Source organism: Opisthorchis viverrini (assembly GCF_000715545.1).
Source record: "Opisthorchis viverrini unplaced genomic scaffold opera_v5_290, whole genome shotgun sequence".
Taxonomy (NCBI): Eukaryota; Metazoa; Platyhelminthes; class Trematoda; order Opisthorchiida; family Opisthorchiidae; genus Opisthorchis; species Opisthorchis viverrini.
In genome coordinates this window covers 554,195-567,246 of record NW_008751944.1, presented here as the reverse complement: position 1 = coordinate 567,246, position 13,052 = coordinate 554,195, and the positions used below count along the sequence as shown (strand labels likewise).

The following is a 13,052-nucleotide window of genomic DNA, read 5'->3' as shown; positions in this document are numbered from 1 at the left end:
GACATAAGATGATATGAAGATACGTCATGTAGTACTTAAAGCAGATCGGCGCGATGGCTGTGACTACCTCAGTGAAGAAAGTACGTTTGCCATGGATTCCCTATATACCATGTTCATTGGCTCGTGAGTGATGTATGGAGACTAACAGAAAATGAAACTACATCTTCCATCAAATACTTGAATTTCAGAGAGAGACAGTGTGAACGCACACACGAAATAGCGAAAATCGCAAGGTGGACCGAGATGAACAATCGCTGGACTTTTGAAGAGTTTGGGGTAATATGAATCGGATAAAACCCCGAAATTTCCAAAGACAGGATGTGCTGGAAGCAAGAGTGTTCGACAACTCGGGAAGCTTGGGTGAAAACCTCGATCTTGTGTATCAGTCAGTGATTTCACGGATACGAGAACTGATACATAGGACTGAGGCTTTCACCCAAGTTTTCCGGATCGGTTTTGCACTTATCGTTCAGCAGCTGCCATTCACCTAAAAGGCACAGGCAAAAAGAAGAGTCTAGCACTGCTCTTCAAGTTCTTAGGGCGGGGCATTAGGCTTGCAAGCGCGGGGATTCGCATTTAAAAAAAGTATAATGGTGCTTTGAGCTGGGTAACAGATGTAGCATGGAAAATCGGAGGAAGACTATTCTACGCAACAACCAGCCGGAATGAGAAAAACTTTGCCTAAAAAAGTGTGCGCTCTGAGCTCGAAAATCTCGTTAACATGTCCCCACCGTGTGTTAGCTGGATCAACGATGAAAACCCTGTTGACCAAACCCTGTTAAAACATGGCATAAGCAAGTGTTAGGTCTCCACGGAGTCGACTATACTCCGAAGGAAAGAGGTCAAGCACCGCGAGAGGAGATTCACAGTCCACGGATTTACGGCCGGCAACCATTTTCGTATCAGCTCGTTCGCCTCGCTCAATGGGGGTTACGTGCTTCTTGCATCCTAAGTAGACAACTTCGTTGGCATATTCAAGCAGTCTGACGTAGGCCTCACGGAGTATTTGGAAGTCCATGCGAGTAATACGGCAAAAGATGCCCTGAATCATCCATAGAACGGCGAATGCCTTTTGAGCGGAGTAAGAAGGACATGTTCAAATAGAGCCAGACACCAAACTCATTTTTGGCATTCATTCTCGTGATGCCTTCTGATACATTCCCTAGCAGCACACGCAGTCCAAAATAACCGAGTTTTCCGATTATACGACGGTTATATAACCGCCAAATAACCACCTTTTATGGTTAACAAGTTATTTGCACCAACATAACCGTCAAATAACCGTGTTTGCCAGTTATTGCTCGGTCTAATAACCGTCAAATAACTGGTTGCCGGTTATTGCTCGGTTAAATAACCGTCAAATAACCACGCTTTCCGGTTATTGAACGGTTAAATAACCGTGTTTCCTGGTGGTGATTAAATGACCGTCATTAGACTAAAGTTCAACGGTAAATAATGGTGAAATCACCACCGTGTTACCGTAAATCGCCGTTATTAGACCTACTCTATCGCGTTATTACGGCTTAACACCGTATACGTAACTACGCATCAACGTTACGACCTGCACTGGTAACCACAGGGTTAAGCGTGCATATCGTCGTACCCGATGCAGAAAATGGATCCTAGTAACGGAATCTGTACATCAAACTTCTGGCCACTAATGGAGATGGTTCAATAACCGCGTTGAAATGGTGTTATCATTGGCCGTTTACGCAGAGCACTTAGAGAACACGAAACAAGGATAAAATATACATATTGGATGTACAAAAGTAAATGTTCCACAACTGAACCGAAACAGCCCGAAGGCAAATCCAACGTGATAATCCCAGCTGGTGAGATTGTTCTCACCATGAACGAAAAGGGCGTTCGTTGAGTCCCCCAAAGTGACATATGGACGCACTTTTCGTCATTCTGAGGAAGGTCCAATGACCACCGCGGGCACAAACAACTGAACTCTAGGATTTCAAGTTGTCCTCGAAAGCTAGACATGGAATTGAAAGAACATCTGGAAGGTCGCTGAAGTAGATCAAAAACAGAAGTGGTACCAAAACGGATCTTTGAGGAACTCCAATCGAACCGGCACCGAAGAAGAGTAGATCGAGCCTACTTTTAATGGGAATGTTCTGAGTGATAGGATCGCCTTAATCCAACGTAGAATGTCCCTTTGAATCGCGTAAGAATCACATGCCAGGACATTCGCCAACTCCTGCACAAGACATAGTTGTTCTGCGCCTTGGGACATTCAATCGAGTCCCACACGCCCCGGTACTGCACAAACTCGAGTCTTACGCGATTCAAAGGGACATTCTACGTTGGATTAAGGCGTTCCTATCACTCAGAGCATTTCCATTAAAACCAAGACCGATCCACTCTTCTTCGGCGCCGGTCCGATTGGGGGGCATGTGACTCATACACAAGCCAGCATGCTGATTGGTTAGTTGTGCACAAGCCAAGAAAAAACGGGTTAAATTGTCAAATCGCCTAAACTAAGGAAAGACGGACTATCAGCCCAAGCGAGGAAATAGCACGAAACAATATGAACAATTTGATACAGGAGATCTCTTCTTCTCCGCGTGAAACATGTACAATTTATCGTTTATAAAATGAATAGGCAGACTTATCTTCACAAAACGCATCCACGCACCTTAAAATGACCTCCACCGATCTTCCTTCGCATAGCGTGTTTCTAACTACCTACGTCACTTCTCCCAGTAGAACTTTGGCAATAACTCGACTCTTGGATATCTATGCATATTCAAAACCTTTCGCTCTCAAAATACTAAGTTGCCTTCATCCTTGTTAATCATATTTTACGTTGTACAAGGCGGTCAGTAAAAGCGTCCTATGTAGAAACGTGCTAACGTGGAAAGTCTAAAAGAGATAAGGTAAAGTCGTTCGGATTTGAACCCCGAACCAGAAGGCGAAGTCCACTCCACCTAGACATCAAGCCACGGGACACCGTTGGTACAAGTCCCTGCTAAGCAGCTAGGTCTCGTATGGAGTAGTTGTGCGTTATGGTGTGAACCACGTGACTTGTAACACTTGTAAACTGCTATTTTTCATGCTCAGTATCATGTTCCTTTTCCCCATCAATATCGGTCGCATCACTGCACAAAAGTTCGTTTTACTGAAATGCAGCCCCAATCGCCCGCTTTTTTTGGGTCCAACGTAACTTTGAAACTTTTGCTGAGTGACTGTTGTTGTGACTGCCGGTTGGCTATAAGTGACTGCTACTAACTGTAAACTTGAAGAAACATTTTAGCTGCATACGCTTGACAAATCTATTCACATCTGTGGATTAATATTGCGATCACCGGAGATTTGGAATTCCTGGAATGTAGAACTCCTCGTGGTGTTGAGGTTCAACGGAATACGGAACTACGAAATATCCTATTTTGAACTGAGTCATGATTCACTTGAATCTTTCTCCTTGTGACTTTTTACCTGGCTTACATTGTTCATTTGTTTTGCTCACTAGAGACTACTTAGGGCCGTTAACCGCTACAAGCTCGTACAACCCAATCGTTTGCCTCAGTTTGGCCTGTGCATTAATCGACTTCCCATTTCTGACCCAGTAACGAAAACAACGAATTTGTTTTGCACACCAGAGACTACTTAGGGCCGTTAACCGCTACAAGCTTGTACCGCCCAGTCGTTTGCTTCAGTTTGGCCTGTGCATTAATCGACTTCCGATTTCTGACCCAGTAACGGACGAAAACAACGATCAGCGCACAATGGTCACCAGGTCCAGTTTGGCCGTCAACTAACCCCTGACGGTCAAAGTGTCTTCTGTTGGCAGTGACCAAATCAAGGAGGGAGGTTAGTTGACTCGCGCAGTATCTGGCGGGTACGACGGCATGTCGAGTTCAAGCGCTCTCTTGAATTACCTTAATCAGCGCCGCGGCAAAGTTTTCACTGGATCCGACGCATTAGAGATTCATTTTGAGGCCTTAAATCACCTACTGGCATGTCCAGAGGCCAGTCGCCCTTAACGACCGAGGGCATGCCCTGATTGGTCAGAATGCTAGCTGATCTGGATCGATTATCCTCAGCCGACGCTCCTCGCCCTTCACGGCGATTCTAGCGCGACACTGTGGAACATTTTGTGATCACCCTACAAATACAGATGTTATAATCTCCTTTTGTCCCCATAAAGGGCTTCGTGAGGCAACCATGTCTTCTGATATGCCGCAGTAGGCGGAGCAGGAAGGCGAGGACCGATAGAGAGTTTGAAGACTATTCAGCAGTCGCAGCACCTGGCGACAACCCGAGCCCACGAATTCCATTTTGGCAAAGCGACTCTAAGCAACTTTACAGCAGCACCAGAGTCAGTTCGAAAAAGCTCAAGGGGAGCTTCTTGAATATCTGATGCGCAGTACGTCGGTGATTGCGAAAAAGGAATTCGGGCCTCGGTCTGCTTCTACAGATGCCTCAGCCAGCTCCATTACTGAATTAAATTTCGAAAGTAGCTCCAAGCAATATGAGGACATGAGAAGAATTTTCATCTCCTTTGTTTCGCATCGTGGGATTCCGGCTTGCGCGATGAGTTTAGCTTTGCGGGAGGTTGTTTTTCATTTCGTCAGCAAAAATTTCGATCGCTGCCACTTACAGATCGTTTATTATCGCCTTTTGGGCGACCATGTTTGTAATTGTTCAAGTATTTAAGGTAAAAATGCTCCTGCTTTGAAAAATTTCGATCGCTGCCACTTACAGATCTTTTATTATCGCCTTTTCGGCGACCATGTTTGTACTTGTTCAAGTATTTAGGGTAAAATGCGCCTGTTTTGTTTCATGGTCATTTGGGCACGCTGTGCTCGATAGGGCATCTCTGTTAGGCCCAGTGCACCCAGTGTAAACATCTAGAAGTGTTCCTTTTTGTGAGGCTGGTTTTCGCAGAAGACTGTACCCTAAAACTGGCGAACGGCCTTCTGATTTGCTGAAGTTTGTGGAACTTGTTTGACTGCAGTCGCTTTTCCTTCTCGTTGGTGTGGACTTTAGTCACCCGCGATCGGCGTGGCCAACTGGGTGCACGAAGGTTTTCTCGGCTCGTTATGGTCGTTTTCGTGGCTTTTCCCTGTCAGTCATGGAGAAGACACTTTTGATGAAGTGGAGTGGGGGACTGGCTGTTCCACTTTATCGGTGGATGTGGAGTTCTAGCAGCGTTCCTCGCTCTTAATGCCAACGCATGTGGTTGGTTTGTTGGCGGCCTTCGCCACTTGTTTTCTCGTATTTAACTCGCGACCGGCTGCTCTGGTGTGCTTCCAAGAACACAAGGGGCTATGATTACCATCCGTTTGGTCATTAGCTTCAGGTCAGCTGAACTGGCGCCAGGCCGAAGCCTGCTTCGCGCTGTCCTCTAGGACTTTATCGGCCCAGGTTTGCGTCACCAGAGGGCAACCCTCAGATATACGCCTGATGGCTGAGTGACCTTCTGAATGCTAACAGCCCGCACCAGGATCTGTTGCAGCAGAAGCAATGGGGACAGGGTGAATAGAAGTCCGAATGTTCGCTTTCCCCCATTTCCGCTTTACTACTTTACATGATGCGATCCATGTTCGGGCTTTGTAAGGACACTGCGTTGGACCGTGTGAGTTTCACTGGCGCTTTTCTGGAGATGAACCATCAGACAATCAACCAGAAAGTTTACCTCATTAGGGCCGCATGGTAATCACGAAATCTACTTCATTTGTCGGCAGCTGCGAGGTGTTCAATGTTTCTACTTGTTAGTGAAGGTGTTTGGATGTGACAAATTTTCCCAAAAATTACCTTCGTGAAAGTTTTTTAAGTGCGCAAATTTTCATGGTTGTCAAACGCCACGAAAAACGGTGCTCAATGAAATAAGATATCGCGAATCAGAGTAAAAGGTTAATGGCTTCTAGTGAACAAAAGCCGCAAGAAGTTTTACAGCTTCAAATTTTCGTTGAACTCTCTGGAATCTATACCGTGCCTCTGGACGCAAAATATGCGGGGGCGTCAATTCTAAAGTAAATTACTTCTATTGTGGTGGTCTGGCTAGCACCAATATTTCGTGGCAAAGATATTGAAATAATGACCCTAGATTGAGTATGCAAAAATAAATGTGGCTAAAAGAATAGACTGCCTGAAAGTTGTCCTTTTTAGAATAGTTCGACGTTGGCCTAGGTAGGTGAATAGCTAACACATTAGTTATGGTTTCCAGGGATCTTCCTTTGAACAGTTCTCACAACATAAAAACCGAAGACACCCTGGGACCAGATTTAGCACATAAAATCACGAATGACCGCTGCAAACGCAAGGAAAATCATGAGGGAAGATGGAAGCACTTGAACTCGTTTTCTTTTTGTGTGCATCTACAACATGCGCGCTTTTTTAGTTTGCGCGTATTTAAATAAGACCTATGCAAATGACAAAATACGTTGTTACGTAAGTTCTGCTTTATTTGGCGTATGTTTTGAGAGGCCACATCTTGCCATTCTACTCCCCCATCACGGTAGTCTCAATCATTATTTTCAGAAAATTCGCGTAGAATTTGAAGAAATTAGGGCATTTAGATAATGCTGACCAGCGTCCCTACGTCAAGTTTTATGGCAGAATAAGGAAAATGTTAACATTATAGCTATCAAAATAAGTCAAGTCGATCATTTCGTCAATCAGAATAGGATGCTCAGCGTTCAGCTTATCTCAAGTTTGCCTGAAAGGATGAGCTTTGTAGTATTGTGGCGTGCTTAACGCCTCTTGTTTTTACGTCGACAGAAATGATAAACAAGATTTCTTCACTTGACGCACTAGTCATTGCTCCCCCTATTCGTTCATATTGCGCGGAGAGGCTCTTCAGGAACGTTCCCATATGAGAAAGTACTTCGGGCTGTTTTTCTCCCAAAAGATGAGAGCGTCCACAAGGACTTCGGTAGAATCTCCGAAGGTAAATTACTCAGGCGGTGAGGCCTGGATTTGCCCCCGTCGGATGCACCAGGAAATAGACTGGGCTGCGCGTTATAGCACCATTTGTCGCCGGCGGTTTCAACATTCCCTGTCGCAAGTGCTTTAGGACTCGAAGGCTTTTTCTCCCAAAAGATGAGAGCGTCCACAAGGACTTCGGTAGAATCTCCGAAGGTAAATTACTCAGGCGGTGAGGCCTGGATTTGCCCCCGTCGGATGCACCAGGAAATAGACTGGGCTGCGCGTTATAGCACCATTTGTCGCCGGCGGTTTCAACATTCCCTGTCGCAAGTGCTTTAGGACTCGAAGGCCAACCACTACCGCAGTCCCTGTAGAACCATTCCCTTACCCCAGATACCACAACTATTCGCCGCAAGGGAATAGCTCATTGCAGGCCATCGAAGTCCGTATGTGTGCTCTACAATTTTATGGATTTTCAACAGTGTCTTAGTTAACAGCCTACGGCGCAAAGAACTACTGTAATGACCGTTCGCCGGATTGCGCAAAGACTAAATTTACCTCCATCCAGTTTGGCCGTTGTGCTAGACAGATTAAGAGACTTTTCCTCTCTACCGAAAGATCCGCGAACCGTTATGAAAACTCCTCGTCGATGCTGCATGTGACAGAAAACCGTTGTGACGCACGTCCACCTTGAGCTGAGGGTAGGTTGGCTGCGGCAGCTCCGAGAGTTTCGCTGTGGGGTAATGAATATCGATATTTAAATGTTCGTTGATGGTGTTTGAGCCTAAATTAGATCGCGTACCAGCTGTGACCAATACTTTCCCGTATGGCCTACATTTTCTTGGCCGTCTTTTTCTCATTGGTATACTGCGGTAAGAAAAACCTCAAATGATTTTCGACAGTTTACGACCTATGCAGTTACTCCATTCTTCCTGCTTGGAAAAGACTTGTCTCTAAAGGGAGGTGAAATACATGCATACAAGTAAGCCGAATCGCGTGGCAGAAGGGGCATGTGTATTTTTCTATAAATACATATAAAATGTTTATCTGGCCCCAACCGACTCTAACATGAGTGATTTATAATTGGCTATGCCACTTGTTCGGGTCTAATCACTCTAGTCAGGCGCCACAGTTTCAGTTGGCTCTGCCCACATTTTTCCTTAACCCAATTACGGTCCTATGCAGTAGCGCTACGCATCCCCAAAACACATTTCATACGTTAATTCTCGTCAGCAACGCCACCAGTGAGTTTACCAAGGTTCAAAATAAACTAGCCATCTGTTTTCACCCCAAGTTTGACGTCCTCAGCATCGATCATCGATCGATGGAACCAGTCTATCACCAAACCAGCCGTACTCATGCCTTATTAAACTCCATTTTTCAACAACCAGCGATAAATTTCTTGGTTTTGCCTTCTCCCGTTTTAGTGTTGCCAGCTACGTTCGAAATCTGAGGGACCGATCAGGTCCTTATCGTGTGCTGCCCACAATAAAATTATCATTATTAAAACTTGACACTGCTGATGTAAGGAACTTCTGAATAGACTACTCCTAACTTATTGGCATGTGGCCCAACCCTGACCCCAAACTCACGTTTCCCAGTCAGCTTTGTTGTCTCACTTCTGAAGAAGCCAGCTCCTCTGAGATGGTTTTAGAGTGTCGTCCTCTTTACTTTGTTGCAAAATTCTGTTGAAATTTCTCACACCTCCTGTACGCCAGCTGCTTTACGCACAGTAGAAGTGAGAAAATTTTTCTGGAGTCAGCAACATTTCAAACTGCGTTAGGCCTATACAGACGTTCATTTGCTCAGGAAAGTCGCCCGAAAATTTCAAAAAAAATGCGCTCTACGCTGAGTGGCCAACTCCGGTATGTCCTAACCTCCGGCACGAGTTTACAGAAGCATTTGATGAGATATTGGCAGGAATATGCAGTTTTACTTTTTATAAACCCGTGTGCGAAAAATGACCAGATTAGCGGCTGCAGTGTATGATCGAATTCAGCAGTACCATTTCATTGTATCTGCTGAAAACTTGCCGTTTCGTTGAACTGAGAAGGCAGTAATTTCATTCAGATTTCAATCACATTTCACACGATGACATAGTAATGAAACCAATGTGATCAATAAAGATCCATTAGAACTTCCCCAACCCATTCGCGTATGGATCCATGTTTTCACCCAATAAAAACTCACCAAATATGCAAGCAGCTTGATTTTTTGACCGAACGCCTTCGAGTTGGGTTAACTGATTCATGCAGAGTTTGACCGCCAGTGGATGGCGATCATTTAAAGCTGTTATTTGCAATGCATTTCACCTGGAGTAGCTTCAAAGTCAGGTGTTCACTTGCGGTGGTCCCACCGGCTCTTTAATCCTGCATTACAATTGGCGTGCTGTAGAATTTATCCGGCATTTTTATAGTAATAATATTAATGTTTATCCCAACTAGTGCGTGGCATACCGTCGGAAATGATCACTCAGTTACAGTCGGAATAAAGCATGAGTGGATGGAATTGCGGGCGCTGAGGTTTGTGTGAAAAAGTATTGTCGTAAAAAGTGAGCAAAATCTAATGTAGTGCCGCGTCAAAAATGTACTGACGTACTTCGGTTTCCAGACAACCCCTGCAATTGTACTGTGCATCCATAAATCGGGTTTATTGGTGCTTTTATGTATTAGCAAGGGTCACTCAAGCACAAGAAGCAGATAGCTGCAACGCATTGCATTTTACGCTCATTTTTACAAGATTTAGAAAGATGCAGTCTTATTTACTGGCCAAACACGGCGAAAAATATTAGCGAAACCGTTTTGCAAAATACGTGGTTGCTTCTCCAATCATCTATACTTCCTAAGTCGAGCCTTTTAGGACAACCGTTTGTCTATTTCATTTCTCGTATGAGCAAGAGCCCTGGAACGTCACGGCAGCATCAGGGCATTTCTGTGTAGGAAAATGAGGTACGGAAGCACGGAAAATATTCTTATTCGTCCTAGCTTAAGCGTCGAGGCCAACGAAGCAACAGAGCCGCGTATTAACAGGGTAGCTAATCCATACGGCGGACCGATTTTAAAAAAAATTTTGTTTTACCAAAGACTATCTTCACTAGCCACGCCACTCACCAAGTTGCACGAAACTATGGGGTTTTCTAGTTTGTGCTTTTTAATGAGAGTTCGACTAATTTGTTTGCACTTTTTGATAAAATGTTGCTTGTAGATATTCGTTAAGTGAGTGAAATTTCAAGCTCACAGACCATCATCTTCCGCTGATTTGTTACCTGTTTGCGAGATGTAATATGCGGTGTTTGACGGTCTTATTTATTTATATGTAAGGATTGGTTATTTACAACCTTGCTTACTGGCTTCGGCTTACGAGTCTTCCTTTTGTTTTCCATCTACAGAAATAGTCGTAAACACCTGCCTTCGGAGAATCACGTCCCCTGGTGCTTCCATAGGGTGCATAGTAGAGAAAGAAGACACGAAATCGCACCATAGCAAATTTTGTCCTTCTTCGGTGTTCTTTAAGGATGAAATAACGTCTATAGTATCCAATGCAAACGCCATTCAAGAAAATCAGTCACTGCTTTCTACTCCTAAGATTTAACACTTGAGATGAGTTTCTTCAGTAAAATTCGGCACAAATTTCTTATTTAGCTCACCACTGCAGTATTAGACAACTGCGTGAATTGTGCAGTGGCGGTGCCAGGGCCATCTATGTGGATGATACTCTTTCCCAGATACGCATAACCAGCCTATGGATAATACTGCTTCATGAGAGAACTGCAGGCAAATTACCAACACAATGATATCATTTCTACCAGCAGCATGACGCTCCAGAGATGAAATACGTCATAAAGCACAAGTATAATGGTGACAACTAAAGGCAACGATTGCTGGCCGCCATGATGATGTTGTCATTATCACTCACCTCGACTACTTATCGTCATTGCTACCCGCATGCCTATGTGCGAAGCTGATTGTGGGGCCCCAAATCTGAACGGTAACCCAATCAAACGATCACCGATGGCTCCTTACACTCATAAGTGTACGCGTTGTCACCCACCTTCACCATATCTTAAATCCTTTCCGTTATCCTTGCTTTCTGACATGCGCTTGCCATAAATTTACGAAACGCTGTCGGAAGCTGCATTTTTATTTCTTGAATTTGCCGATACAAGTGTAATGGACAGTAGCTCCATTCTTCGTATTTCTCAGACCAACATCACCGTACAAGGATTCTGAAATGCAGAACGTGCAATCAACTAGACATCATGAAAAATCATGATTTAATTGAGTTTGGTGACACACAACAAATGCTTCACAATTCCCATTATCGGTGATTAGGCATCAAAGTCACCTCAGTGGGGTTGTTAGGATTTGTTGGCTAAGCACTCCACGCAAAGAAATTCGAATCTAAAGAGGGGTAAACATGAACCAGCGAACTTACTTCTTGGAGGACATTCACCTCATGACACCAGATGAACTCTCACAATTATTAAGGTTGTCTGCCCAAAAGTGGCTCTGAATAGAGCCTTGGGGGAATTCAATTCGTAAGAATTCAGGGAAAATCCTCGTCATCCAGAGATTCAAAGTTATCGCCTATGAAACGAGCGATTGTAATTTGGCCTCAAGCTACCGGTCTCCGTCTGCTCCAAACTTGTGCAGAATAGTTTTTTTGCAAAAGCCTTACGGACAATGCTCGACCGGACTTTCATGTACTGATCATAATCCACAGCATAGCACGCACCCTTAGCTGCTCGCTTGATGGAAGACCCCGTTGACGCGACGGACCGGCGACCAAAGGATATAGTCCAATTGCTGCATGCACAATCAACCGGTGGACGCACATAAAGATCTTCACCATACAAGGGGCAAGGTTCATCATCGCAGCTGTGCTTGTTCAATATCATGCTTCATGCAGCTAATAACCTGACGTGGCTCCACCAATTTTATTTGCTAACCAACCATTCAAGCTGCTTGAGCAAACCTTTATCTGGTGATGTTTGCGGCCTAGGAACCAGAGAGATGTACCATCTGGTAGGTTGATGGACACATTTGATGGATTATAAATCAAAATAACCAGTGTATATGTGATCAACTACCATATTGCAGGGGAATGAATCAATGAATTAATTAATTCATCAATCTAATTACCGAGAACATGTGCTCACAGGGTAGCCACAGATTAAGATGCAAGTGCAGGTACCAGCTGAGTTGTTAACCTTCTGAGGATACCTTTGGTTTTACCACAAACTGACCGCTACCAGTACCGGATTCCTACCCTTGAAGCGATCAGTATGACAGCACATCAGATTTGGTACGCCAGTACCAATGCGCTTGAAACCTTGGTTGGTGCACACGTCGTCAGCCGGAAAACTGCACGTAGAACATAGTTGTCTTATTAGCTAATTCCCTAACGGTTACAGTGATAAGTGCTGTGCATCTCACACTTGCGTGCGAACCACTCGTTGCGTCGACAGACCTTCGTGATGGCGTGCTCTAGGCTCTTGACATGACTTATGTGCCTCCTCAAATATCCGTTGGCTTTTTCCAGACTGTTATTGATCACGTTCCCAAAATTTGCGAGACCGCATTGTGAATGATTGGCCTACCTTTGAGTGAGGTAAAAATCACTGGGCACTCAGACGCGAAACAGTTTGCCGGTGTACATATAAATTGTAGCAAAACGTCTGGTTCATAGTCACTTAATTAGTTGCATTATCAAAGCGGGCCGTGTGGTGATGTACGTGCCGGTTGCTGTTGGAAATCATCTGCAAGAGTTACAATACAGTCAGTCGTAGGTGTATTCGGACGGCTTGCCGTGCATGAAAATAGCACGGCATTATGTCGCGGACAAACGCAACCAAAACAATCCGTATCCGCAACGTCATCCTGTCCATGACAAACGTCTTGACCAAGTATTGCTTTCATCATGTTCTTGAATAAGCAGAACAGCCTGTTCAAAAGCCCAAAATGCCCGCTCTTGACAAAGGCATGTATTGTAGTCACCTCAATATGTCAGAGAGTTTGCGCGTATGCGTCCGTTCGTCAGTCCATAACTAATATGGAGTGTGACGGTAGTGACTTATTGGATTCGTGTCTGATGGCTCGCACGCGTGCAACTTAGAGAACTGTTTGTGAGATGAACATGTGACTGACTCAGATATTTGCTTACTCGTTACAGGG

The 13,052-nt window shown here is 44.6% G+C and overlaps 1 protein-coding gene across 1 annotated transcript in view; it reads left to right on the top strand.

Annotated features, from left to right (window-relative positions):
- Window positions 1–13: 13 nt before the first annotated feature.
- The window catches only part of T265_09568 (hypothetical protein), a gene marked incomplete at both ends in the record, with an annotated part of 28,313 nt that continues 15,274 nt past the window's right edge, over window positions 14–13,052 (top strand). Inside the window, one exon of the mRNA XM_009175678.1 lies at window positions 14–123. Within this exon, the coding sequence (XP_009173942.1) occupies window positions 14–123 (110 nt within the window). The remainder of the gene's footprint in view (window positions 124–13,052) is intronic.